This window comes from Coturnix japonica, chromosome 6 (genome assembly GCF_054131305.1).
Source record: "Coturnix japonica strain WE chromosome 6, WE-NBRP24, whole genome shotgun sequence".
Classification (NCBI taxonomy): domain Eukaryota; kingdom Metazoa; phylum Chordata; class Aves; order Galliformes; family Phasianidae; genus Coturnix; species Coturnix japonica.
This window is the reverse complement of record NC_140668.1, coordinates 23660106-23686602: the sequence shown is the minus strand read 5'-3', so window position 1 is coordinate 23686602 and position 26497 is coordinate 23660106. Positions and strand designations below refer to the sequence as shown.

Here is a 26497-nt window from a genome sequence, read left to right as displayed (position 1 = left end):
TTAAGTACCAATCTCCCACTCTGAGTTTGTTGGTCACAAACTACGACAGTTCAGATTTAAAGACAGACTTCATAACACACTCCTCTGAGCTTAACTCTTAGTGGACAACTAAAACAGTAAGACAGTACCTCAAGTTTGACTCATTACCTAGCAAGTCACTTATGGAAGGGACCTCTGACTTCACAGAAGACCCGACAGTCTTGTTACCTCTTGCCCTCCCCAAAAGAAGCTTTAAGACTTCAGCACCTTCACTGACTGCAAATATCATGCATGCAAATATCTACTTACTTAGAAAGCCCCCTGCTTAAATGGAAAACAGTATCTTTGCTGCAGCGTTTTGAAACGTTCACTTACCAAAACCTCGTAGATCTGAGCTGAAAGAATTCAGTAAAGCGAGACCAAATATCACCTACAAACAAATCCAAACACAGCAGTAAGGAGACATCGCCCTTTTCAACAAGCTCAGTCATATAACACTAAAAAAGACTGAAAATAGAAGGTTCACCTACCTCTTGAACTTTACTTAATTTGATGACTTTACTCAATTGGGCAAATAAATGGGGTGAAGGCTTTAGACTCTGAAATTAGTGGGGAAAAAAAAAAAAGGTAAATGGAGCTTATTTTGTGATTAGTCTCACTTGTAACAGCAGGCAATCTAGATGCTTGTTTGCATGTCTTGAATATTAGTAGCTGTTCTACCACAGGTTAACACAGCTTACAGTGGAAAACTAAGAATCTCTAGAACTACTTTTAGATGTGTCTAGACCAAAAGTTTACTCCCCGTTTCCCTGTATTAATCTAACTTCACAATTAGATCCCCATCATGGCTTTTATACTGACAGAAACAGAAGCACTGATGATTTACTATGGTACCATCTGTCACACACAAGCCATAAGGTAACAGACGTTAGATTAAGCTTTCATTTATTTCTTAAGAGTTATTCTCTGAGTAACTAGCTCAACAAAACACAACAGGCAAGCTCAACTTTACCACAACCAATTTGAGCCATTAAAAAAAACCCCACAAAGCAGGAAAAGCACAGAAGAACCCCAATAGGATCCTTTGCACAAACATACACACCTTCTGATAGTGCAATGGATTGTCAATGGCGTAGGACAGCGTCGAGATAAAGTTTGGTTTCGTAATCAACGACGCACACTCTTGGATCAGAAATTGAGTCTGAGAAGAGCAAAACAACTTGATCATTTATATTGTTTTGACACAGGACGATAAAACAAAAGTTCCTACTTTCCACTACATGCAGTAGAACTAAACATAAAGCACAGTGCCTAAACTGTCACTTGCAGTCATTGAATTCGTTCCTTTTTAGTCAAGTTTACTTCATGCTCTGTTTGGTTTTCCCTTTAGGAAAAGAGAAAGTGACCAAACACTTGCCATTCAATGGTAAAGAAAACTAATTCGCAAATGTGAGATGCTTCCTTTTCTGTAAGCACCCTCACACACTGCAATAGACAATCTAAGAATAGTTATTTCTTATTTGTGAGTTAACAAGTCTGCACTAATACTGCTTAAGGATGAAAAACATGAGCTAATACCAGAAGCATAAGTGAACTAGGACAAAGCTTTTTGGGACAAAGGCTTTCAAGGAAAGCATTGTGTGTAGTGAAAAAAGCAATTGTACATAAGCTGTCTTCCTAGATCAAGGTATTTTTAGAGTCAGTTATCAGTAGTTTACAGTCTTCAGATTACAGAACTGGCTGTCATGGAATGGCCCAAGTTCTAAGGGACCTCAAAGATCATGAAGCTCCAACCCCCTGCTGAATGCAGGGCCACCAACCTCCACATTGAATACCAGCCCAGGCTGCCCAGAGCCCCATCCAACCTGGCCTTGAACACCTCCAGGGATGGACGGGGCACCCACAGCCTGTCTGGGCAGCTGTTCCAGCACCTCACCACTCTCATAGTAAAGAACTTCCCCTTGACATCCAACCTAAATCTTCCCACCTTCAACATAAAACCACTTCCCTTTTCCTGCTATTATCTGCTTTTTCAGAGAGTTAAGAGTTGTCAAGAGACGTTTGCAATAGAAAAGCCACGTGCCATAACAGAGGTTCACTTGCAGCCACCATCTTCAGCCCCTGCATGCTCAGAATGGATCACACCGTTACAGCTTTTGCACACATAAACCCAACAAACAACTGCCCGAGCGCAGACTTTACCTGATGGAAATCTTTGCCACTGCTTTTACCATCGCCACTGAAATCCACGTGCGAGAATAGACAGCGTAGTAAATGCCTGTCTGCCTCGGGACCGTGCCTGTTCACAATCTGAAAGAAAACATCCAAAATAGCATTGGAAGAAAACAGTTATAAAGCATGATCTGGGACTAATACCATGGATACAGCAGTGCTTCTAGTGGTTCATTCACCTACAGCTTTAACACAAATGATAACACTGCCCCTTTTAATCAGTAACCTAAGAGTCATTAAAGCTATTTGCAGATTACAAATATAAAAGGTGACAGAAGAATCCAGACCCTTTTAAAACATGAAGGGAACGCAGTGCTTCCTGCCTTCCAACTAAAATAACAAATAAACACAAACCATCTCTAACTTGGTCGCTGGCAAACTTTAAAAGCAAACAGCACATGCTGAACACCTGTGGCTGACTTCTCCCCTGTCATTAGAGCTCATTCAGCCCAATTCTATAGCTCAGCAATAAGTAGGTGATCCACATCTTTTCAGTGTTTACTCAACGGCATCACTTGTTTTTAATAGAATACATACTGGCAGAGGATTCCAGTTACTTAATCACCAGTAGTTTGCTTTATTTGTCCAAATAAAAGCAACCAACATCAAATCCAACTATCATCTATCAGCGAGATGTTGCCATTGTTTCCACAAGACATGCAAGCATGCCCCAGCACCTCTGCCTGCACTCCAGCTCCTTCCATCAAGTTCAGTGCTTTGCCCTGCCACAAACCTCCCTGCTTGCTGGTGGTTTCCTTGTGCAAAAAGACAAATGGCACTGCTTCAGGCTGCATCCACGTCAGCTCTGCTGACTGATGGCTTTCAGCTCAATTCTTCTATCGTTATCTGACCCTATGCTTCCCTTCCCTTTGCTTATCCCAGTGGCTGCCAAGCTTTGATCTGCTGGAAAGAAACATCCAAGTCAGAACCAGCCCTGACTGGTGGTAAGAACATATGTGCCTGTGATACATCAGCCCAGAGCAGCCCCACATTGGGGCTGATTAGCTTCAACCATGCTAACAGTATTGCCTCCCAGGGCAGCCACCCCCCATGACTTGTAGGAAGCTGCTCAGTCAACAAACACTGATCTAGTTCAGGCTTCAGAAAGGAGTCACAATCAAATATGTAGGTTTAGACACGGTAACAAGGCTGGCATGAAGCTGGATCCATCTTCTACTGAGCTAGAACCGTGATCAATTCATCAAAGCAGATGGATGCTAAAGAGAACTGTATACACTGAAGCTATCAGTACATCTCTGCATCAAAATTAGATTCCTTCCTTGTTTAGAAGTAACTTCAGAAGGTTATGCATTTGAAAATTAAACATGTGGTCGGGGGAAATAAAGGCTGGAAGTGCAGCACAGGCATTTCTCAGCTCTACTACTGACACTACTGCTACCTTTCCTGTATGAAACATGCCTGCTTCTAGCAACCACTAAACCAAGCTTCACTATAAGCTACAGGTAGTAGAACCCCATGTATTTGCATTTATCACACAGACAAACTGGATTTTGCTCAGGCAAACACAGACTCAGCTCAGATATAACTGCCACCCAGCTCTGTCCATCAGAATGCAGACAGCTCTGCTCTGTAGATGAGTCTGCCCTCAAAGCCCTTCTCTCCTCACCACTAATCCAGGAAAAAGGAAACCACTAAACCCATTTTGAAGGAAGTCACTCCTGAATTCACCTTTCAGACAAAAAATGCATAGAAATTTTTTTTCTTAAATACATGTTCGATTATTTTAAAGCAGTCTTAAAGCATCACCATCATTAGATGGTCACTGAAAGCACACTAAACAAATCAGCTCTGCCACCTTTACGTTCCCTAGTGATGCATTTAAAGTCTCTGGCATCTTGTTCAGAAGCACAAAGTGGAAGCAAGCCAGCAGCTTAAGATCAGAGGCTATTTTCACTAATCATGTGTGAAAAGAACAGTTGCAAGTATGCTTTTCCACATACTCTGTGTGCTTAGGCATGAGCCTGGTAAAACTGAGTTATGCCAAACATTCACACCAAGCAGTGCAAGCAAGGTGGAGACAGCTCAAGCATGCACATATCCCCTGTAACCACCTAAGGATAAACTGCATGAGATGACACAGAAGTAAAGTAATACCAGCAAGTTAAAAGCAAAAGGGGAGCATGGATATTTGAAGAACTGAGTACTGCATTCTGTGTTACAGCCACGTATATTCAAACCAGCCATTTCCACTCACTCAACACAAAAAAGGGGCCCCTGGTGAAGGATAAGGAAGAACCCGTCCCCATTTTAGAGATCTGTATTCCTGCTGTAAAAGAAAACTGATCACATATTCTCCCAAACCTTGACATTTATTAAGCTGGTGTAATTTTTCATGTTAAATCTGCAAGTCACACCTCAGTCACGCCTTGCTTCTGGAGCCACTCATCTGTTGAAACAGGCTGACTTGAGGACAGCAGCGTTTCACACCCTTGCAAGTACTGAACTTGCAAAAACATGCAAACTTCACAGAAGTTCCAAAAGGAATGTTCCATTTCTCCAGTTTACGAGATGATTCTAAGCACCCAACATGGCAGGAGTTGCCCTCTGTCACCTCTGGTGAAGAAACGACTGCACTTTCAAAGAAGGCCACCTTTACCACGAATGGATTGTGGTTAAACCCTCTGCCCTCATCATCAATGTGAGCACAAATGTTCAAATGGCCCAGCTATGTGCTGGATACCCATTGAAAGTAGTTTCTGAAACTCACTCAGTAGCATTCAAATACTCCTTAACTCTCCTCTGCTGACAGCTGTTTCCAGCCCATCCTGCAATCAGCACTATATTTAAAAGGGTCAGTCAAACCAGAATTGTTGCCCAGCCCTAAGGTTTTTTTTGTTGTTTCAAGCTACAGCTACTCTGCCTATAAATCCAAGGCCACAGAAGCTCACTTGACTTACCAGCATGAAATAAAACAAGGAGCAAAACCCTTCCACCTGAGGTAGGTGAAGGTATTCAGATTAACCACATCTTCTCATTTTCAGTGGAACAACTCTGACAAGGAAATACATCTCCCTTCCTCTCCCACCTAATGCTCTTACAGAGCACCCAGAAGCTGAAGAAATGAAACTGAAAGAGTTTAGGCAAGCTCTGCATGCCATATTCCACCAACAGCAGCTGATCCTGATGCACAGCCACAGAGTCTCACTGCTTTCAGCTCTGACGAGCAACTGGTTGCTGTACTCCACCACCCAACAGATGAATCCAGCAGGAGCACATGGGAGGCTGCAGCTCCCCGTCCTGCAGCACAGAGCCGTGCACAGGAGAGCAGCGTGGAGCGAAATTCAATCAAGGAGAGAAACTCCACCTGACACTCCCATTCTTTCTCTCCAAGACTTCCCCTGTCGCATCGCTGCTTTACTTACGTGCTGTATTTCCTGCTGGCTGGCTCGGTAGTTTTTCTTGGTTAAATTGTCCACCAGGTAGCTGATTTGAGACAAGGCCAGCGAGAGCGAGTCAAGATTCATTGCTGGTTGGGGCGGAAGCAGGCGGCCGAGCCCGGCGCAAAATCACCATTATTCCCCTTTAGTCACCTCAGAGACAGGTTAATTGTTTTTCCCCCAATTAGCCTGTATCTGGTTGTGTTACTTTCTTCAGCTCTTTCTCAGTTGCCTTCGTCTGTACTGAAACATGGCACCTGCAAGACAAAATTGCAGCAGGTTTGAGTTCAGCAGCAACTTCACAGCTGTGTTCCAGGCACTGTGTTACTGTAACTGGTAACATTTATAACAAGTATTTCCCTGTTTATTTTGATATGAACAACTTTAAGGTTTTTCCTAATATCAAAAGGTGGTTCCTCTGCACTTCACACCCAACAGCCTCAGAACTGCTTCCTTTTTCTTGCTTATAAGCTAAACTGCAAACCAAAGTCAAGTGAAGCTTAACAATACTGATAATACACTTTTGAAGGCTTAACTTATGTAAAGCATTTGATATTATGACACCCGCCAGGAGAGCAAAGCATTACAAAGTTTTTGCAACACAAGCTTAGTTGTTTTCACAGCACCCAACCACTTCTTCCTTTCTGCACTTTGGCAGCTTGAAGGAGCCAGCAAACAGCTTGGCTGGAAGAATGACCTCCCTTTCAGCACTGTGAGAAAGAAGAAAACGAGATGCATAGTAAATGAGGCAGCACACAGCAACAATCAGAGGTCACAGTCACTCCAAGCATCAATCAGGAGATGACACACTCTTTGGCCAGCCCTGTAACGTTTTGCCTCGCTGCTATCAAATAGCATCGCACTCCAGGCACGCAGCAAAACAAGTGGTTGTGAATGAGCAACGCACACAAAGAGCTGCAATAAACTAACCCTAACATTTGGCTCCTAGAGAAACAGCTTTCCAGTGAGCGACAACAGCAGAGCGTGCCAGCTTAATAGATTCCTATGACAACACGAATCTTGGCACTTGACATCTCATCTGTTAAATCACACATTGCCAACACGATACGGTTGCATCCCAAAGCAAGTTCTGCACAACCAGCAGTCGCAGGAATCCTAAGGGAAGCGGCTCTGGGATGCAGCCCTGTTGTTTCCTTTCCCAGGGGTGGAAGCACTGAAGCTGTAAGGAAAGGGGGGGGGGGGCACAGAGGTTATAGGGCTGCTCAGCAGTTCCCCAACCTGATCATTCTTCAGCCAATAAGTCAAGCTTCAGAGTTTCCCTCTCTGGCTGCTAGGAAGAGAAATGGCATTTCTTTGGCCATACAAGCACATACAAGCACAACAACACTCACCCCACCCCACATCAGCCTCTGTATCCCAGGACTTCAGAGTTGGGCTGAGCCACAGGAGAGCACGTGCCTACAGCCTGACCCTCCGTGCTGCTGCACTAAGCCCCGCAGAGCACAGACACAGCCCAGCTACAGCATCACTGGAAAGCAGAGACCACCAACTCTGTGTGCACAACACTACAGTCAAAGCAGGGCTTTCCTTTCCAAGGAAGCAGAAGCAAAGCCTGATTCAAGGGCAGAACACAATAGCTGAAGGAAGCAGCTTCCTATCTACATTCTAAATATATGGCTGGCGTGGTATGTATCGCAGTACACAGCTACTTGCAGCTTCCCACCAGCAGGAGACTGACAGCACTTCAAAGCTTCCAATAGCCCAAACTTATCGCAGTACCCAAAACCCAGCACAGCAGAAGGGCACAGGTACCCCCCTGGCCATTGTATGCAAGACCGAACTTAAATTTCTATGGGACTGATTAAGGAAGCTATGAATGCTATGCAAGGCAGGCTTTATTTCTAGATGCGCATATTCTTAGTTGGAACCAATCCCCCCACCCTGGCCTCAAGAATTCAAGCAGCTTTGAGACCTTGGGGCAAATCTCCATCCTGGACAGGTTAGGAACAATCAGGCCTGGACCCTCCTACCCAAACTGCTACTTGCAGTTATAGGGACTACGATAGAGTAACTGAATGAGACCTCAGACACAGGACTGGGCAGCTCATGGAACACTTCAATGCTGCCAAGTTCTGCTGGGTTACAGTATAAGTGGGATACAATTGTAGGCTAGAATCCAAAGGCACAGGATAGAGAGGGCTAATATGTAACCAGTAGTCAGGTGTGGCCAAAACACTTCAACAGGTTCAAACACTCCCTACTAACCTGAAGCAGATGAGGAGGAGAAACAAACCTCACTGCTGAGGAGAACAAAAACAAATCCCAAGTACACATTTAGCAGCTACGTAAGGAGAAAAACAACTCCAAAATGACTTTAAACCAAACTCTGGGTTGTGCTACACTACATGGATAATCACGATGAGGTATTTCTCCAAAGAGGAGAGTGATAAAGTGATTTTGTTGTGAGCCTGTCTTCAAGAAAGCAGGCCATTAGGATGAATGGCTAATGCCAGAAAACAACACACACAGGGAAGAACGCTCTAGAAAGAGTGTCACACTCCACTATGTACTCACTACCAGCTCAGTGTGCTTCCTGGTTGTGACAGTCACCTCACCCAGGCTTGACCCAACTATGAATTCAGTCAGTGCCAACGTGGTTACCTTAGAAACAGGAAACACTCAAATTACATGCGCTAGGAGCGACTTATCAGGGTCACACCTGTGTTGCTGCCTGCTTTAAAAGAGGAAAAGAAAGTTTCATTGAGAGCAGGTGGCACACTTCCTTCTGAAAGGTCAGAGCCAGGTGTGAGTTGGAAATGTGTGTAAAAACTAATCACAGAACCGCAGGGGCTGGGATGGACCTCTGGGAATCCTCCAATCCAACCCCGTGCTAAAGCAGCTTACACAGGAAAGCGGCCAGGGGGGCCTTGAGTAACTCCAGAGAAGGAGACTCCACAGGCTCCCTGGGCAACCGTCTCCAGAGCTCCAACGCCTTCAAGTACCAGCCGTGTGTTGTTTTTTTTTAACGCTACCTCATTTCTGTTGTAAACACAGGCACAAATCAGCCCAAACCAACCACTCGTGATCTGCTGATAGTCAGAAACCGGGCTGTTCACAGAGGTCCGCTCAAAGACTCAGAACTAATCCAACCAGGGCAGCACAGCCAACTGTTGCGGCCCCTCCCGGCAGCACGGCTCCCTGCCCCGCGGCGCTGTGATGCTGCGGGCTCAGCCGGGCCCACCGAGCCGGGCAGGAGCGATTCCACAGCCAACCCCGAGACAGGGGACGGCCCAGGGGCCTCAACACAGGACCCTCATCCGCCTCTGGAGGAAAGCGGAGGGGGAACGGGGGGTGAAGGGGGAACAGGGGGGGGGGCAGCCCGAGTTGGGCCGGGCCGCTCCGCTCTGTCAGCACAGAGCAGTGTTAGGGAGGCTGCAGGGCGCGCTAGGCCGCAGGCCCCCACACAACGAACGCCTCAGGCCTCACAGGCCGCGCTCCTCTCGCCCGGCCCCGCACCTCCGCCATACTCTTCCCCTCCCCCTCCAACTGCTTCCCCCCCCTCGGACGGCCCCGGTACCCGCGGCCCAGCCCGCAGCTTTCACCTCAGTGGCGGCGGGGCCGGAGCAAGGCGCCGGGCTGCGGCCGCTCGCGCTTTTCTCCTCTGGTCTCCGCCGTTGCGCTACAAAATGGCGGACAGGGTCGCGCGCTCACGTCGCGGCCTTTCCCCTCCCCCGCCCCCTCGCGGCACCACAGCGGGGGGGGAGGGGGAGGAACGCGCCGAAGGTCCCGCCCCTCCGCACGGCTTTCCACCAATCGGAGCGCACGGCTACGGGAAGGCTGACCAATCGGCGCGCCTCACCCTCACAGAGCGTTCCGCCGTCCCTGAGCGCCGATTGAGGAGCGAACGCTGATTGGTCGAAGCCATCCGGAATCCGTCCTAGCGCTCGGGCCAATGGGAGCCGGCGGGTGCCTGGGTTGGAGCATGCGCCTCGGCCATCAACAAGCGTTGGCCGCTCGGGGCGGCCAATCAGCACGAGGCAGGAAGAGGAAGTAGCGGGCAGCGCCAAAGGGAACGACGGGCGGGGGGAGCAGCCCCCAACTGCCTCCCCCTCCCCCTCCCCGCAGTGGTGTGGTCCTGCCAACCGCCCCCCCCCCCACTACATAGCGGTGGTACGGCCCGCTCAACACGCCCCCCAGCGCCGGACTAAAGTACTGCACTGCCCCCCCCATCGCTGGGCAGTGGTGCGGTCCGTGCCGTGCGCCCCCCCGCAGCGGCGCAGTGGTATGGTCCAGAGGGGCCGCCATTTTGTGCTGGCCCTGAGGGGACGGGCCGGGCTGGTTTGGGGCGGAGCTCTCCTAACCTTAATCATACCGTAATACTGGGACATTAACCGCCCCGTCACCCTGGGCTGTGCCCCCACAGCCGGTCCTGCTGGAGTTTTGAGGTCTCTCCCACCACGAAGCAACGCAGCGATGCAGAAAGCACATTGGGCCTGCCTGAGGTACGCACCACAAGTTCACTTTTATTGAGTCAAGGTCATCCAGGCTTTTCGTTTTTGTTTTGTTTTTTTTTTTTTTTGGTTGGTTTTGTTTTGCACTTAAAATGAAAGAAAATACATTAAAAAGTCTGTAAACAGCCACAGGAGTGATAAGGCAAACAGAGAAACAGCCCCATCGCCATGTAACCCCAGAGGCAGGGCACGATGCAGCCCCATCTCCACACACAGGGCTGGGAGGGAGCCCAGCAGCCCCACAGTGCAGGGCTCTGGTCCAGGCATTACACTGAGCAGCATCTCTGGGTGCCTGCACTCCTGGGAGCACACAACGCACATCGTGCAGCCCCGGCTCCAGTGCAGTCTAAGCTGAGCCTGGTTTGTACTCAAAAGACACCACAAGTATCCCAGCCGTGCGTGGCTGGGCTCTTCTTACTGCTCAGAACCATGCTAGAGGTGCTGTGAACCCAGTGGTGATATCCAAGGTGCTTATCCATGGATCTCTGCTTGTTTTGGAAGGGGATGGGGAGAAAGGAAAGGAAAAAAGGAAAGAAAAGGGACAAAGCAAGTGAGCAGGATAGGGGAAAAGGGAGAGAGAAATGGAAAATCATGAAAGCAAGAAAGAAAGAAGCGGGGGAGGAAGGGAAGGAGTGAAGGAAGGAGTGAAGGAAGGAAGGAGTGAAGGAAGGAAGGAGTGAAGGAGTGAAGGAGTGAAGGAGTGAAGGAAGGAAGGAAGGAAGGAAGGAAGGAAGGAAGGAAGGAAGGAAGGAAGGAAGGAAGGAAGGAAGGAAGGAAGGAAGGAAGGAAGGAAGGAAGGAAGGAAGGAAGGAAGGAAGGAAGGAAGGAAGGAGTGAAGGAAGGAAGGGAAAGGGAAAGGAGGAATGGGGGGGAAAGGGCAAAGAAAGAAAAAAGAAAATGTGATGTCTATGCTCCCACATGCAACGTGGGTGGACTGCGTTGAGACATAACCCGTTAACCCCAAGCTCTGGCTCCTTCCATCTCTTGTTGTTGTGGGAAAGCACGCTGTATGCAGGCATACACTGCATGCCCTGAAACACGGCCTGGTTTCTGGAGAGCCCAACACACTGACTGCAACTGACGCAAACAGGTTTGTTGGAGCCTTTGCATGTGAAAAGCAGAAGGCGCAGAGGCTGGAGCTACCCTGGAGGAGACTGGAGGGACACAATACTTCACACAGTCCCCCAAAACTATTTATTTGGGATTTCCTGCTCATTCTCTGTCTGGATTTCCCCAGCTCACCTCAGAGAGATGGGGGGAAGGTGGGGAGTATTGAAATGACAGAGCAGAGGTGAAAAGCCTTTTCCAGAGCTGTGCCAGCACTACCTGGGAGCTGTGGTATGTGAGAGCCAGGCTGAAGCCACCTTTTGTCAGAGCACACCCATATACAGCAGTGCAGGGAGAGGATGAATGCCACCAGCAAGCTGTACCTGCAGGCTGCTCTCCCACCCACCGCTGGTTGGTCACAGAAGGAAAGGAACATGGCAAGTACTGCATCAACGTGTCACTGTTCATCTTCCCACCGTCACAGGCTGGGACACGTCCCATGTCTGCCAAGCACTGCTCTGAGACCAGACAGATCTCTCTCCCTGCAGAGGGATTTAGAAGCCAAAGATCATGGGACCTTCAAGTCTCAACAAGAGCAGTGGGCTGCTGGGATTTAACTGCTCCAAGCCTCACCTGCAGCTGTGGGAACCCCTATACCCAAAGAAACAACCAAGAAACAGAAAAGAAACTATTGGGAAAGGCTAAGGAGGAACATCCAAGAGCAGCACCAGCCACAGCACCAATAAGCATGGGCACAGTATGAATGGGATTAATACTGACTGCTTTATCCTCAGAGCGTCCCTTAAAACCTAAAGCTGTCCCACTCCTCGACCATGCAGCCCAGGAGAACAGGATATGAAATTAAGAGCTTGGTTCTAGCGTAGTGTTTCCAGTAGGCAGATGCAGTTCACAGCACCTTCTCCAGTGAGTCCACCAGCCCCAGGGCTGGGGCTGGCAATGTAAACTTTGCTCCTGCGGTCCTCCCAATCCCCCTCCCTGACAAATGGCACATTAAAATCAGGCTCAGTGTTAAAATGAGGCTCAATGCGACATTCCCACTTCCTAGCAGCAAGTGCAGCCTGGTCAGAGGAAAATGGGAGAGGAAACACCTGCTAGCACTGGGATAGAACAGCAGGCTGGCAGGATGAGCCACGGGAAAGCAAACTTAAAACCAAACACCGACAAAGAATAGGACCGTGGGGATGTCACTCTGTCTAAGTTAATGGGTTTAAGGTGGTGGAGGAATTGCTGTGCTCATGCACAGTAAAACTCACTCACTTTGAGGCGATGGGAATCACCTGGGACCCATCGCCCCAGCGCTGCTCAGTGAGGCAGAGCTCCCTTTGCTTTCTCCCTTTCCATTTCCATTTGTTTTATGCCCTGATCGCAGCACACTATAAAGTAAAGCATAGTCCCTAGTTCCCTTTAAACAAGACACACTGACTCCCTCCAACACTGCGACTTTAAGCTGTGAAAGTGCTGGAAAGAAGTTCCCCTGTCACTAAGGGAAGCAGTGAGCTTTCCTGTGCAAACCCATATGGGATCCCTTAGTGAAGCCTACCCCAGAGGGGCAGAAAGGATTTGACCTGGATGTCAGCACGGAGTGAGTGGGGTTCTCCTCCGTCACCAGGGAGTCATGACTGAGAAGGCAAGCCTGGCTGCCTGGTGTGTTAAGACAACACGACACAAGTCCTTGCAGGGCTCTTCCAGCGAAGCCCTGCGTTTCAACACTCCTCTTGGACATTCCCAATATACTAAAATGTTTTCTCCCCACCCCCCCTCAGTCTGATGGGAAATCTACTTCTGGGTCCTGCCTGGAGGAGGCTCAGGCTGCCAGATCCACGAAGATGGCGTTGGCAGTGGTCTGTCCGAAGATGAAGGCTCCAAGGGTGACCATGAATACCCCGTAGCCGACCTGGGCCCACCAGCTGCGGATACACAAGGATGGGGTGCACTTAGAGGGGACCTTTATGCCCAAATCCCATAGGGAAAGCAAGGAGAGGGGAAGCACGTTACCTGACTGTTCTGGTTTCTTGGATCTCAGAGAGTTTAGCTTGAATCAGGCAGAGCCCTGAGAAGGACAGGAGGCACATTAAACCCAGACAAGGACTGAACAGGCGCCCTGCAGACCAGGCAGCTGAACTGAGCCCCACTGAAGCAAGGGCAGGGTGGATGCATCCTCTCCTGTTTTTCTTTGCCTTCATTCAGCCCACAGAAAATGGGCTACAGCCCAACCCCGACCACCTCCCAGCCTGCTCTGGAAAGGGGCAGAGCATGCTGCTGGCTGATGAGACAGTCTTCCCCCAGCCCATTCTCACCCAGCCCGCTGCTCCTCCCACACTCCCAGTTCTGGAGTAGCGACAGCAGTCAAAACTAGTTGGTCTTCCTTCTCTAAAGGTCTCCTAGCTCCTATGTCTCCATCCCACCCCCTCCCTCTTTGCAACACAAGGCCAAGAGACCTCCACCGACCACAGAGCATCCCAGGATGTACCTGGGAAGACAAAGATGAAGCAGGCGGCCAAGCCTCCAATGACAGAGATGACTTTGCCAATGTCAGGGATGAAGAGAGCCAGGAGGAGAGTCAGGAGGAACCAACTAATGGTCTGCAGCAGGCGTCTCCTCCGCTCCCGAACCACGTCCTCCTCCACTGTCACTCCGGTGTAGCGGAGCCAGAGACCTTCCAGAACAGCCCTGTGGGCACAGAGCCGTGGGAAGGAAGGAGGGTTCCCAGCAATACCCCCCTGCCTGCGCCAGCCCCGCTGCCTCTCCTCACTCACCGGCCACAGAAGTGCAGGATGGGGTAGGACGTCAGCACGCACAGGATGATGAAAGCCCGAGCGAGGGCAACAGGGATGTCATTGGAGGGGTAGGAAAGCAACACATCCTGGTCCACATTGGCTCCAAAGGTCAGGAAGCCACAGACACCTGCCACGGAAGGGTGCACTCAGATGGGGCAGGGAAAGACCCTCCTGGACGTGTGTTCAAGTTACCTCTGCTGACCAGTGCCTGTCCCCAGGAGCTCACAGCTCCTCCAAGGACCATGGGGTCCCCTCACTTACCAGTGCCAGTATAGACAAAGAGAGCGATCACCATGGCTGCTGTCACCACTGCTCCCCACGTCTTCACCTCTGGCTGCTTCATGCTGTTAAAGACGGGCACGCTGCTAACATGGCACTGCCAGAGACACAAAGAGAGTGAGGGGACACGATATGGGACGAGTCAGAGCAGCGGGGAGATGCACAAGATCCCGTGTGCTGCACGAAGCTACCTGGAATCCAAAGCAGATGGTGGGCATGGCGTTGAACACGGCCATCCAGGTGGAGGGGCTGGGGAGAGAAACGGCCACTGGTCAGAGCGGGGGCACATCCAAACTGTGTGGTCCTCTGCTGATCTGCCCCCAGCTCAGCCACCAGTTCCTCCCACCCGGGACAGAGCTTTTGCATGGATAAAGGTTTTCCTTTGGGCAGTGCCAAAAACTGATCTTAACTCTGCTCTGCCCTAAAATTCCCTGACCACAGTGAGTCCAGAAAGTCCCACACGGGGAAGGAAAAGAAGCCACACCAGCAAAGGAAAGAACCAAAAATCACCCAAAGGAGACCCCGACCTCTCCTTGCTGGGGTTTGATGCAGCTGTAGCAGAGCTAGAAGTGAATTGTTCTCCTCAAATCCCGTGCTGGAGCACTGGAGATCCAGATGAGACCATCAGCATTACGTCTCTTGCACACACACCTGGTAGGGATCTCCACGGGCACGAGCTCCTTGTCAGGCCAGATGTACTTGATGATGATGACTGCGGTGACATACCACGTGCCAATCACACTCAGAGAGCTGCAGGAGGGGACAGCAAGCTGTCAGCATCCAGCTCTGAGGATGTCTGAGGGTATCTCCACCTGCCATCCCAACCCCTCCAACCAGGATGATCCCTGCTCTTCTCCTCCCCCAAGGAAGACACCAGGTACCGTTACCCCTCTCCTCAGCCCACCCCCCCAGGCTGCAGGGCCCTCCTACCCACCTGGCGTATTTCTGGAAGCCAATCTCTTTGGGGATGGAGAGGGGGAGGATGAGGAGGAAGGCGGTGATGCTGATGGTGAACTTGCGGTCCGTGTACCAGCGGCTGCTCCCTGCTTCCTCAGGCTCCGTCACCAGAGCAGCAATGACTGTGGGCAGAGATAGCTCAGAGAATCACAGAATCATTTAGGTTGGAAAAGACCACTAAGGTCCAACCCCAATCCATTCCAGCCCCAACCATGTTGGTCAGCGCCGCATCTACCCGAAGGGTCACACCCTTGGGGCACTCACTCTTGTCCTCTTGGTCTCCGATGATGATGAGGAAAGCAATGCAGGTGCCAAAGGTATAAACGGCGATGGCCACCTCGCACAGCACACCTGGCACCTTCCCACACACAGCCCACACCACCTCTTGGTAGGTGCGTTCATTGCTGGCCTGCGAGCAGTACGCCAGGATGACCAGCCCTCCGATGATGAAGATCAGCATGCACTGCGGGGAGGGAGAGATGGGAAGGGGACAAAGTGAGGCAGCAGCAAGTCAACGTCCCCAAAGCCACAAAAAATGCAGACAGCATCACTACTGCCCCCATGGGTCCTAACCTCTGCTTCACCCGGGGGGCTTCCACCCAACATCTCCTCCTCCCCACAGCCCTACAACCCCCCCAGTCTCTCCAGGCTTGGGACAAGGTCCGTCCCAGCCCATCTCTCACCATCTGCAGGGCAATGCCCGCAGCTACACCACCAGCCATGTTGAAGGCAGCCGGGAAGTTGAGCAGCCCGGCCCCGAGAGCAGCATTCACCACGATGAACACCGCGCCCAGCGCCGACGTGGCCCCGGCGCCGTTCCCTGGGCTCTCCTCGCTCTTCGGCACCGCTTCCACGCTGGGGCTCTGCAGGAGCCGGGCCCGTTCCCCGGCATCGTCGCTCCACTCCCAGTCCCTGTAGTCGGTGTTGATGCTCCCAGCGGCCTGAGCCATCCTCCCGCCGGCAGCGCCCGCTCCTCCCGCCGTGCGTCCCGCTAGCGCTGCTGCACCGGGCTCAGCCGAGTGCCGCGGGGCAGCGTTGGCTCCATTGGGTTTGGCGACAGCAAACAGCCAGGCGCTGCTGTGCGACTCCTACAAAGGGCTGCAGGAGAACGCGAGGATCCTCCGGTACCGCTACGGCCCCCGATAGAGAGAGCCGGTGGGGAGCGGCACACGGGTACTGCGGGAAGCGGAGCTCACCTCGGCCTGGCCGGCCGCACGGGGACGCGCATCGCTGCGGGCACGAGCCCCGCCGGGCTTCCTCAATCCCGGCCCCAATTCCTGCAAGCTCTGCACAAGCTGCCGCGCACGGGCTGCGGGGGAAAGGTCAGGGCCGGGCTCAGCGAGACCCGCAGCGCACGGCCGGGCACACAGCGCTGCGGGAACGTGCGCCCGGCAGCCGCCCCGACCCACGCACCGCCACGCAGCACGGACGGAGCCACCCGCACGGCCCAGGGGAAGCTCCGGGCCTCCCGCCCGGGCCGCGCTCTGCCTTCGGGCTGTTTAACCCGGCGGCACGGCACGCAGCCCCCACGCACAGGTTACACCCCGAGGGTACCCCCAGCCCTCCCGGCCCTGGGACCCCCCGCTCACCCGAGCGGGGCACTGTCTCTGCGGTCCGGAGCCGGCTCCCACCGCCGTGCCCACGCGTGTCCCTCCCCCCGCCGGGGTCGCACCGCCCCGCCCCGCTCACCGCAACCGCGCCGGCGCCGCCCGCCCCCCGCCACGCCTCCCTGAGCGGCTCCGGTTGGATCGGAGCTCGGAGCGGAGCCATGAGGGCAGCGAGCTCCGCAGCCCGCGCGTGGGTCTGGGCAGCCCGAGCTGCGGGCAGCCAGCACGAGGAGAGAGGATGGTTTTTGCACGGCCAGCGCTCAGACCGCCCTTGGGAGCCTTCCCTCCTGCATTTACCATCAGCAGCCCTTGGGATGGATGAGGCGGATGTCACAGCATCCCCGGGTCAGGCTGGACACAGCCCAGCTCATCTGGGCTCACAGGGCTGATGTGACGGGGCTGCAGGGGGTGGGGAGACACACAGAGCCACAGAGAGCAGGTTTCAGAGGAAGTTCGTATTGAAGGACAAGAAATTGACCTCGGAGCATGGGAGCAGAGGTTGGGAGCAGTGACAGGAGCCTGCCACACACACACACACACACCAATGCCACTGTGAATGACACCTGACAGAGTCCCAGATGGAAACCAAGCCCACAGCGGAGCACACTGTAGTAGTGACAAGTCCTCAGAGCCTTTACGCTCCCTGTTGGATGGCAGCTGCAGCACTGCCCAGCGCTGGGCTAAGCCCGAGTCCAGCAGCAGAGGGCGGAGGAGGACAGAGCCTGCAGGCAGCAGGGACGGGCTGAGCCCGGCTCACCAGGTGAACCCAAACGTGCCCCCCCAGCCCACCCTGCTCCCTGCCTGCTGCTGTCAGTGAGCAGCCTGGTACAGCCCTCTTGTGGAGAGACAAGCACAGGGATGCCTTTGGTGTGTCCGCCGGTAGGATGCAGAGCAGTAACCTCTAACTCCCTCCAGTGCAGATGGGTGTTGGGGCTGATGGACAAAGGACAAGCAGCAGGAGAGAATGGCTATGGCGACAGGGAGCCAGCAATTATGTCCTTGCTCCACAACGCGGTGCAATTTGAACTAGAGGCTTCTATGACAACTCATCTACAAGATACATTCAGCAGCGGCATTAAGTGCTGTGGTTGGAAGCGTTTTCCTTCCTTCCTTCCTTCCTTCCCCTTCTTTGAGCCGTGGGGAAGGCTAGCAGCTCCAGAGCACGCCTCTGTCTTTACTTTGTGACTTGATGGATGGCGTGAGCCAGGTAGCCTACATTGCTCGATGCAACTCCTGCCACGGAGATTCGGCCATCCTTTGTCATATAGATGGAGAACTCCTTCGTCAGCCGCTCCACCTGGGATGAAAGAGCAGAGACCAAATTGAAGCCCTCTATTCTATTGCTGGAGTGCAGATTTACACAGCCTGCTAGAACCAAACACAAGCTGGGTGCCAGCAGACACGTCATCCAACCACCTGCAGAGCTCTGGGAAAGCAAGAGCTGCTGCTCAGCTCTTGGGCAACATGCAAACCCTGCAGATATTCAGCCAGTCGTCACCTCAGAGTGGCACTAAGTGACTGCCAGATAAGCAGGAGACATTCGCTTTCAACCTCCAGAAGATGCTCAGGAAGCAGAGCAAGACATGGGTTGCCATGATAATCCAGTTCTGCAGGCTGGGAAGATGTTCCTCCTTGAGAAGACCTGCCCCCATGGGCTCATTCTGGCACAAGCGCTCTGTATCTTTCTGACAAGTACCACAAACAACACCTGAAGGCCAGAGGAACTGTGTTTACCTGCTCAGGCTTCAGCCCCGTGAAGCAAAACATGCCAATCTGGTCAGTGATGTGCTGCCAGTTGTGGGAAGATCCCTCTTTCTTCAGGTTGGACACCAGCTGATTCCTCATGCTGATGATCCGGTCGGCCATGCCCTTCACCTCCACCAGCCTGACAAGTCAACCCGGTTACAGCTCAGCACAGCTGGGATGCACCAACACAACTCCCTTCCCAGCCACCCAGAAAGCAAACCGCCTCCAATGGCGGAAGCCTTGCACCCCAAAAGCACCGAGTGTGCCATCAATCATAGCCCACAGCCACATACCCCCATGGAATGGTCACACAGCCATACCCACAGCTGAGAGAAGCCCACGGACTGTGAAGCTCTTGCTTTGGCTGGACAACCAGGTACCTGAAGGTGACTGCTGCTGCTTATTTATTCCACTGCTGTTGGGCACTATTACCAGAGTCTCGGTCTGAAAGAGCTGGAGGCTCATGGCAGTGCTGCCCAAGCCCACATAAAATAGTACCTGGGGAGCACTAAGGCCCCCCCAGTGCAGGCGGACGGCCTCTGCTCCAAGGCAGTGCAGCCAGGAGACATCTCTGCTGGATCATGCAAAGCGTCAGCCTGCCAAGGCAGCGTGGCCACAAGACACAGCCAGCCTTTGTTCTGCACAGCCAGCTGCTGGAGCAGCACAGCTTGGCACCAGGAAGCAGGCTTAGGGCACCAGGGTGACATTCCTGTGTTTTAATTCCCAAGGGGCTTAAGCTTCTACTTCCCCCTGTGTGAAACACAGCGGCGATGCCTCAGTTGGTTTTTTTGCACTCCCTAGATTAGCAGCTCCAGCAGCCTTCAATCCTAGGGAAGATTTACCTCCCCAGCCCCTCGAGTGTTATCTGCCTCAATAGTGCCAGGCCAGACTGATGCTAGCTGATGCCAATCAGATCTGGGTGGGGATTTCCCTAGAGGAAAGCAGTAGTGTGCGGCTCTGGCAGTACCCTGAACTAAGAGCTGCCCATGATGCAGCAAGCACAACACAAGGCTACCACAGAGAGCCTCTGTGCCTTGCTGCTGTGAGCATTAGGATTCCCCTCTTACCACTCCTTCCGTAGGTCAGGGGTGTTGAGGATGAGGGAGGCGATGCGGGCTCCGTTCATGGGTGGGTTGGAGTACATGGGACGGATGAGGATCTTCAGCTGTGACTCGACCCTCTTGGCCTCCTCTGCATCACGGCAGATCACCGTGAAGGCACCCGCGCGCTCTCCTGAAATAGAGACAGTCAGGTCCCAGCCTCTGTCCAAGGATACCCGGGGCTGGGGCAGGATTCCTCCATGGAAAGATCTCCACCAGCTCCCAAGGGCTTCCTCCTGTGCTCCATTCAATGCTACAGGCTGGGCACAGGCAGCAGTTGGAACTGGGAGGACACGCAGCATCTCCACCAGGACACCCACCGCTAATCCAGCATGGATGAGATCTTCCACCTTTCCCACCCAACTTACCATACAGCCCCATGTTCTTGGCATAGGACTGCGACAGCACGACGTCGATGCCCTGCTCGATGAAGTGCCGCAAAGCCCAGGCATCCCGGTTGATGTCCCCGCTGGCAAAGCCCTGGTAGGCCATGTCAAAGTACGCGAGGAGGTTCCGTTTCTGCCAGCAAAGAAGCAACAGTGTGACAGAGAGCCCGATGAACCTTCCAGGGGACACCAGGCATGTGAAAGGGATGCTTCCCTTGAACTCCAGCTTCTTATTCTCTCACAGCTCCCTTCCCCAGCTTCCCAAAAGGTGCCAGCAGAAAGCCATGTGCTCAGACAGAAGCTTTATGGGTGCCTTTGTCTGGCTCCTGCCCAGCACTTAAGCTCTGGGGCAGGGAGCAGCCTATACCTTGCTGATGAGCAGATGTGACCCATGAAAGTACAGAGATGTGGTTTTCCTATGAAACGTACATGATCCCTGGGACACCCTTGTACTCACCTTCACTACAGATGCCAACTCCTTCCATTGTTCTTGTCGGGGATCCACACCAGTGGGGTTGTGAGCACACGCATGCAACAGGATGATGCTCTTCTCTGGAATTTTCTAAGGAAGATGTTATAATGAGTGATTGATTAACAACATCTGAGCACTCTCCTCAGCTGCTGAGGTGAGACCATTGCCCCAGTATGGTTTAGACGAGCCCTGCAGAACTTCTGGCCACAATTCAGTGTCATCAGGTTTCTCACCACATTTAGGTGAACACAAGAAGCTCACCCTTCTCCCCACATCACCTCCCTGCTTCCAGGCACGGAAAGCAACTCACAGAGATGTCCTCCATGGCACCGGTGAAGTCAAGGCTGCACGTTTTGGGGTCATAGTAGCGGTAAGCCTGGAGCTGCAGGCCGGCATCGCGGAAGATGGGTGTGTGGTTGCCCCAGGATGGTTTGGGTAGATACACATCACGGCTGAACTTGAAGAACCGTTGCTGGTGAAGAAAAAGACAGAGTTCAAACAGGCTGGGCAGATTCAAGCAGAAAGAGAAATCCAAAGATTAAGCTCTTGTCAAAGGATGTTCCTTCCTTCTCCATCCAGCCACTCACCAAAAAATTGGCTCCAATTCGCAGAGATCCAGTCCCAGAAATACCCTGCACAGTAACATACTGCAAGGGAAAAAGAATACAAGGCTCTGAGCAGATGCAGTCAGGATCCAGGGAACAGCCCAACCGTCACAGCAGCATTAGCAGCCGCACACCCAAACAGGGATACAGGGCTGGAGGGGACAGACATCAACAACTCCTGTTGCAAGGCACTGAGTTGGGACTCCTGGCAAGGTTCTGACCCCTCCTTGGGAATGGCTGCTTGCTGAGGAGGCAGTTATCCTGGGGTGAGCTGCCAGCAGCTCTGCTGGGACCCACACCAGCCCCTCTGCTCCTGCTGGTTGCCCCCAGTGCCCACACATCTCAGTGCTGCCCACCCACTGCTCCCCTGCCTGCTCCTCACCCGGCCGCTCTTGAAGGCCTCACTGTTTTCACCCAGTGCGAGTTCTGCTGATGCCCGGGTGAAATCTGCCAGCCCTCCAATGGGCAAGTACTCCTTGTCCATCTTCTTAGATGCTATCATGGCCTCTGCCTGGAAAGGAGGACACACATTCAGCACAAGAAGCATTATCATGGTGAGGATGGTGGCCAGCTCTGTGTTGCTTCTCATAACGTTTGCTCACTCAAAAGGGACAAAGCTTGGCTGACAGGAGCCAAGAAATCATAGCCCAGCAAAACCAGGGGCAGCAGCACACATCTGGTGAGATTCAGCTTTCACCACAGGCACCAGATCCACAGAGGGTGTAAGAATCAGACTGGCAGAGCCAGGGAACTGGGTGCCACTTCTGGCCCACTGTGAGTTAATGCTGCTGCACGGGGACACGTGTTTCTTTGCCCAAGCTGGAATCATCCTGCTGGACTGGGAGGCTCAAATATTATGGAGGAGCAGGAAAAAAATAGTGGTGTCAGTGTCTTCATAGGGAACCCTGCCTGCACCCCTAGGGCAGCAGGACAGACACAGCACCAGGAAGCTCCTCCTGTGACACCACCCAGGCTGCCTGGTTGTGACACAGCTGCAGCATGTGCTGACCCAGGAAATGAAGGGCAAAGAATGGCTTTGAATCTCAAGCCAATGGGAACTAAGGACAACACATCCTCCCTATGCCAAGACCAGCCAGTCGATGCGCACTTCAGCTGGCAGCTATTTCTAACAGCCTCTTTTTACACATAGAGCCCTGAAAGGCTCCGTAATCCCCTCAAGGGCAGTGTCCACATCCAGCTCCTTGGGCTGGAGTTCTAGACTGGCTTAAAGAAAAGCTGGCAACAAAGGCTCAGCAGAATCTTTAAGACTAATCCAGTAAGGGGACAACGTCAGCTCTTCCATCCCATGTGAGCCAGCCCAGGGAATACCAGTTTATTCAAGAAACACCTTGAGAATCAGAGGACAGCTGGTTTCAAGGACTGTTGTCAGTAAGCAACAAGTTAGATATGGTGTTTATCCCCTACTGCTTCACAGCTGGCTGTATTGTGTCTCTAAAGCACTGCTAACAGATACCTCTGCTCCGGGGCCAGGCTCACCTTGCGAACACAGTTCAGGACGTACGGCTTCCCATTGTCATCCCTGTATGCTCCCACACCCAGGTTCATCTTCTTGGAGTTGGTATCGCGCTTGAAAGCTTCGGTCACCCCCAGGATAGGGTCGGGGGGACCCATCTCCACGTGGGCCCACCATGAGCTGGAGGAAAAGAAGTTCACAGTCAGGATGGAGAGGTGGGGATGGTGCTACACCCCGTGGCTCTCGGGTTTCTGGATCATTTGTGAAGGTGGGCATCACTATAGGGACACAAGCAGAAGTGCTGCGGCTCTGGCCAGGCAGAGGGGACACAAGACCCAGTGTGTCACATCCCAGATGGACATGAAGAGCAACACCTTCATGTGCACCACAGCAGGACACACAAATAGAGAGAAAAGCTCAAGGGGAATCTCACCTTTAAGCCATGATAAAAGGCACAGGCAGTGCCTGTGAAGGATCATCCATGTGAGCTGGCACTGCATTTTACTTGGCAGAACAGGCAGAGTCTCAGTACACTGAGCCTGAAGACACCTGGCTGCCTCCAACCCACTGATAAGTAGGAGTGACCCTGCTTTCTCCATGTGCTGACAGCAGCATTTCAGCCCTAAACTGCTGCCAGCTTTTCACCACCCACAGGTCAGTCCCACCCAGGGCACCTCAGCCAGATGCAGGTAATCACAGAATGGCCTGGGTTGAAAAGGACCATAATGATCACCCAGTTCCAATCCCTGCTGTGTGCAGGGTCACCAACCAGCAGCCCAGGCTGCCCAGAGCCACATCCAGCCTGGCCTTGAATGCCTGCAGGGATGGGGCATCCACAGCCTCCTTGGGCAACCTGTTCCAGTGCATCACTAATGGATGGAGCCAAATGCTGTTGTCCTGCAAGTGGCACGGGATGCCTTCTTCCCCACACAAGGTCTAACAAGCTCCAATGCGAAGCCGTGCTTCCCTGCAGCCAAACACAAGCCCTGCTCACATCAGCAGCAGTCCCATGAGCCCCCTGCCCTGCTGGCACGGCATCTTGAAGGCACAGAGCTTCTCTGAACATCAACAACAGCAAACCAGGCCGTGCTATAAAAAGAAACCTGTTACTTATGGGCCGCAGTGTCTTCCCAGCCCCACCTTCAGGCCTGTGCAGTGCACGAGGTGGTGGTTTTGCAGCAGTGAATGGGACTGCTAAATGCGGAATGCTTTGGGTTGGAAGGGAAAGGATGACTCCCCCTCCATGCAGCTCCGGCCATCCTGATTCACAGCATCATGCAGACTGTCTGCTTGATGTGGCACACAGCACAGCTTGGCTTTTAGCTCTGTTAAAAGGCAGGATTCAGCCTTGAGAGCTAAAGGAGAAACACAGCAAGCCAGCTCCCATAGCTAAGAATGCCCCGTGACAACTTCACAGAGCTTTCCAGCCTGGAAAGGATAACGTTACATGGGAATGCTGCCCAGGTAGAAGCAGGCAGTTTGGGTGCCAGCATGGCCAGAAGAACTCCCAAAGTCATTTCTTCCCCCGCTCAGTCCATTTTAGGTCTCCTTCTTCCCAGCATCACAGCGCTTCCAAGCACAACGCCTCTGCTTCTATTCCTGCCCAGCACTGTGGAAAAAAAGGCAGCCAGCACATCCAAGGCAGAGACACCTTGGGAAGTTTAAAAATGGAAGAAGCTAAGACCGCTAAGCAAAGAGGTAATTAAGACTGGTTAAGTACAGGAGGATGAGTCAGTGGTGCCACTGAGATGCTGGCCCTGCAGTGTGTGGTTGGGTATCAGGGCTGCCCTTCGGCCATGCAGCTCACCGTGTTTGAGCTCCCAATCCTGCAAACACTTAAGCACGTCACTGGCTCCAACGTGGACTGCTGCAATTACTGCTGATCCTGCTGGCATTTCCCTAAGCTCCAGCACCCCAGAGTTAAGCGCTTTCATCCTGAGCCTTTCTAGCAGCTTAAGGAAGGTTTAGGGCTGATTTTCCCCTTCTTGGCTTGAGGATTTTGGGGTGAAGGCAGCAGAATGGCTCCTCTGCTGCTTTTAGGGAGCTGAGATGGCAGGGAAAAGGGGAAACAATAGGAACAGCCCACACTGGGTTCTTCAAACACATCAGAACACTTAGGAGAGCAGAGCCAAAGCCTTCCCAAACCCCAACACATCGCTACCCCCATGTCCCTGTAACGTGCTGTCACTGCACCACCTTGTACTCCATTTCTAGCAATTAAATGAGCCTGCTCTCAAATAAAGGTCAAAGTTATAAACTGCACAACCTTCGCTGCCCACACAACAGGACTGGAGGCACCTCAGTGCCGAAAGCCAAAGGAAAACAAGCTGAAGCTGCAGCTTCACTACTTAAGGGACATCCAGTGTGAGCAAAGAGCGTGTCTCCATCCACCTCTGGACGCAGGGGATGCAGTGCTGGGATGTGAAGCAGAGCTCTCGTTCCATAAGACATCTGCTTTGGTCAGGAACCTCATCAACCAGCAGCACCCACGAGGCGTGTGTGTGGAATGTGCGGCTCATGGGCTCAGGCAGGCACACAAAGCAGCTTTCCTCCTTGCAAGCAAGCACTCACAGGTTTCCTTCATTGGGGGCCCATCCCCACAGCAGATGGATCCCAAAGCCTCAGCCAAATCCCTGCAGCAGCTCTGCAAGCCCAAGCAGGATGGAGAGGCCAAAGGCCAGAGCAAATATTTGCAAGGGAACAACACCTACAGGCTGCAAACCCAAAGGGCTTCTGGCCTAGAGGCCCATCAAATAAAGGCATTTACAGCAGCCATCTGCTGGTCCAGAAGGGCTGAGCATTACCCATCCCTGATGCACTTCCGTGTACCAAAGGAGTGCTTTAACTGCTTTGGATCTCACCTCCTCTGTCCTGATTTCAGGGTGCCTGCAGCTGAGCACATTAAAGTGGAGTTAATGAAGATAAGCAAACAGAAAAGTGCTGATTATCCCCGTGCACGACACACGTGGAACAGCTGGAGCTGCACAAAGGCTCCTAACCCACAGCAGAGCAGGCACGGCCGGCATCGCTTCCAGGTGACCTAGATCCAATTTGCAGCCGTGTATTGAACCTCAGCACAGGAAAGCTATGGGCAGGAGGCTGCTGGGCAGGGTGGGCACAGGACCAAGGGGTCCAAGGGCACAACCCATAGATGTAATTGGAGGCTACTACAGAGCAAGCATGGGACCAAGGGGTCTAAGGGCACAACCCACAGACGCAATAGCTGCTGATAAGAGCCACCGTGAGCGCTGCAGTGCACAGCGATGCGTGCAGCTCCTCGGAGGGCTCCAGCTGTGCCCTGCATCCTCAGGTCCACCCTTATCATGGTGCCCACCCCATATCCCTGTGCTCACCCCCACCCTCTGTCCCTGTCCCTCACACCCATATCATTCCATCCGTCCATTCCTATCCCGACCCGCCCCCATTTCCCGCGCCCTCCATGGCGGCTCCTCAAGGGCAGCGGGAGGGAAGCGGGGGGGGGGGGGGGGCGCGGTGCCGCAGCCAATCAGAACGCGCGCCCCCCGACTCGCTTCGCCCGCCCGCCAATCAGCGCGCCGTTTCCATAGCAACCGTTTTCCCGCCCCCGAGCCCCTCAGAACCGGGACGGCTCCCCCCGGCCGCAGGGACTGGCTCCATCCCCGGGCAGGGCCCTGTCTAACCCCCCTCCATCCATCCAGGCGGTTCGGAACGCGCTCCCAGGGCCTTGACCCGCCGTCAGCCCTCACCTGGCGCGGGCGGTGGTGGCTGCGAGGCGCGGGGCGCTGAGGAGGAGGCGGCTCTGCAGCAGCGCCATGGCGGCAGCGTGCGGTCAGCTCTGAGTGCGGCGCCGGCCTTGCGTTCGGCTCCGCCCCGCGCATGCGCCTGGCGGCTCGGTGCGCCTATGAGCGCCCCCTGGCGGCCGGGAGGACTCATTGCATCGCGCCTCCCCGTGGGCGGGGTCTGGGG

General features: G+C 53.1%; 3 protein-coding genes across 16 annotated transcripts in view; all 3 read right to left on the bottom strand.

The window, feature by feature from the left end:
- CNOT1 (CCR4-NOT transcription complex subunit 1) overlaps positions 1-9253 on the bottom strand; it is a 47780-nt gene extending 38527 nt beyond the window's left edge. For all 13 annotated transcript variants that reach the window (XR_014947731.1, XM_015873577.3, XM_015873582.3 and 10 more), the window contains exons 1-6: positions 9173-9253; positions 5595-5866; positions 2182-2289; positions 1082-1180; positions 510-578; positions 355-409 (exon numbers count right to left, since the gene is read on the bottom strand). Coding sequence is in view for 12 of the 13 variants with exons in the window: in XM_015873577.3 (XP_015729063.1) it covers positions 355-409; positions 510-578; positions 1082-1180; positions 2182-2289; positions 5595-5696 (433 nt within the window). In the remaining variant the exon portion in view is untranslated. The remainder of the gene's footprint in view (positions 1-354; positions 410-509; positions 579-1081; positions 1181-2181; positions 2290-5594; positions 5867-9172) is intronic.
- An 815-nt stretch (positions 9254-10068) lies between these two features.
- On the bottom strand, positions 10069-16835 carry SLC38A7 (solute carrier family 38 member 7). Of its 2 annotated transcripts, XM_015873588.3 has the most exons (12): positions 16752-16835; positions 16359-16471; positions 15846-16260; positions 15427-15625; positions 15140-15284; positions 14857-14955; positions 14397-14454; positions 14188-14302; positions 13906-14053; positions 13620-13819; positions 13145-13199; positions 10069-13056 (listed from the first exon to the last, which is right to left on the bottom strand). In XM_015873588.3, exons 3-12 carry the CDS (start codon positions 16110-16112, stop codon positions 12954-12956), a joined length of 1389 nt encoding a protein of 462 aa, XP_015729074.2. In that variant the 5' UTR covers positions 16113-16260; positions 16359-16471; positions 16752-16835; the 3' UTR covers positions 10069-12953. The 2 variants fall into 2 exon arrangements, 1 of the variants encoding a protein (XP_015729074.2); XR_014947447.1 differs by lacking the exons at positions 10069-13056; positions 13145-13199; positions 13620-13819; positions 13906-14053 and having other exon boundaries at positions 14232-14302; positions 14733-14955.
- Positions 16836-17205: 370 nt separating this feature from the next.
- GOT2 (glutamic-oxaloacetic transaminase 2) lies at positions 17206-26387 on the bottom strand. The gene is made up of 10 exons (XM_015873587.2): positions 26278-26387; positions 22576-22732; positions 21461-21589; positions 21061-21120; positions 20784-20945; positions 20459-20563; positions 19984-20134; positions 19583-19748; positions 18504-18654; positions 17206-18066 (listed from the first exon to the last, which is right to left on the bottom strand). The coding sequence occupies exons 1-10, from the start codon at positions 26343-26345 to the stop codon at positions 17944-17946; spliced, it is 1272 nt and encodes a 423-aa protein (XP_015729073.1). The 5' UTR covers positions 26346-26387; the 3' UTR covers positions 17206-17943.
- Positions 26388-26497: the final 110 nt, after the last annotated feature.

Bases quoted from the DNA above. Each gene is read 5' to 3' on its own strand.
- SLC38A7 (XM_015873588.3), bottom strand. From the start codon at position 16,112: ATGGCTCAGGCCGCTGGGAGCATCAACACCGACTACAGGGACTGGGAG. The intron at 14,956-15,139 runs GTGGGTAGGAGG...CCCCTCCTGCAG, and splicing joins GGCTTCCAGAAATACGCCAG to CTCTCTGAGTGTGATTGGCA. The intron at 13,820-13,905 runs GTGAGTGAGGAG...CTGTGCCCACAG, and splicing joins ATCCTGCACTTCTGTGGCCG to GGCTGTTCTGGAAGGTCTCT.
- GOT2 (XM_015873587.2), bottom strand. From the start codon at position 26,345: ATGGCGCTGCTGCAGAGCCGCCTCCTCCTCAGCGCCCCGCGCCTCGCA. The intron at 21,590-22,575 runs GTGAGCCTGGCC...CCTCCTTTCCAG, and splicing joins TCCTGAACTGTGTTCGCAAG to GCAGAGGCCATGATAGCATC. The intron at 20,564-20,783 runs GTGAGTTGCTTT...CATCTTCCTTAG, and splicing joins GTGCCATGGAGGACATCTCT to AAAATTCCAGAGAAGAGCAT.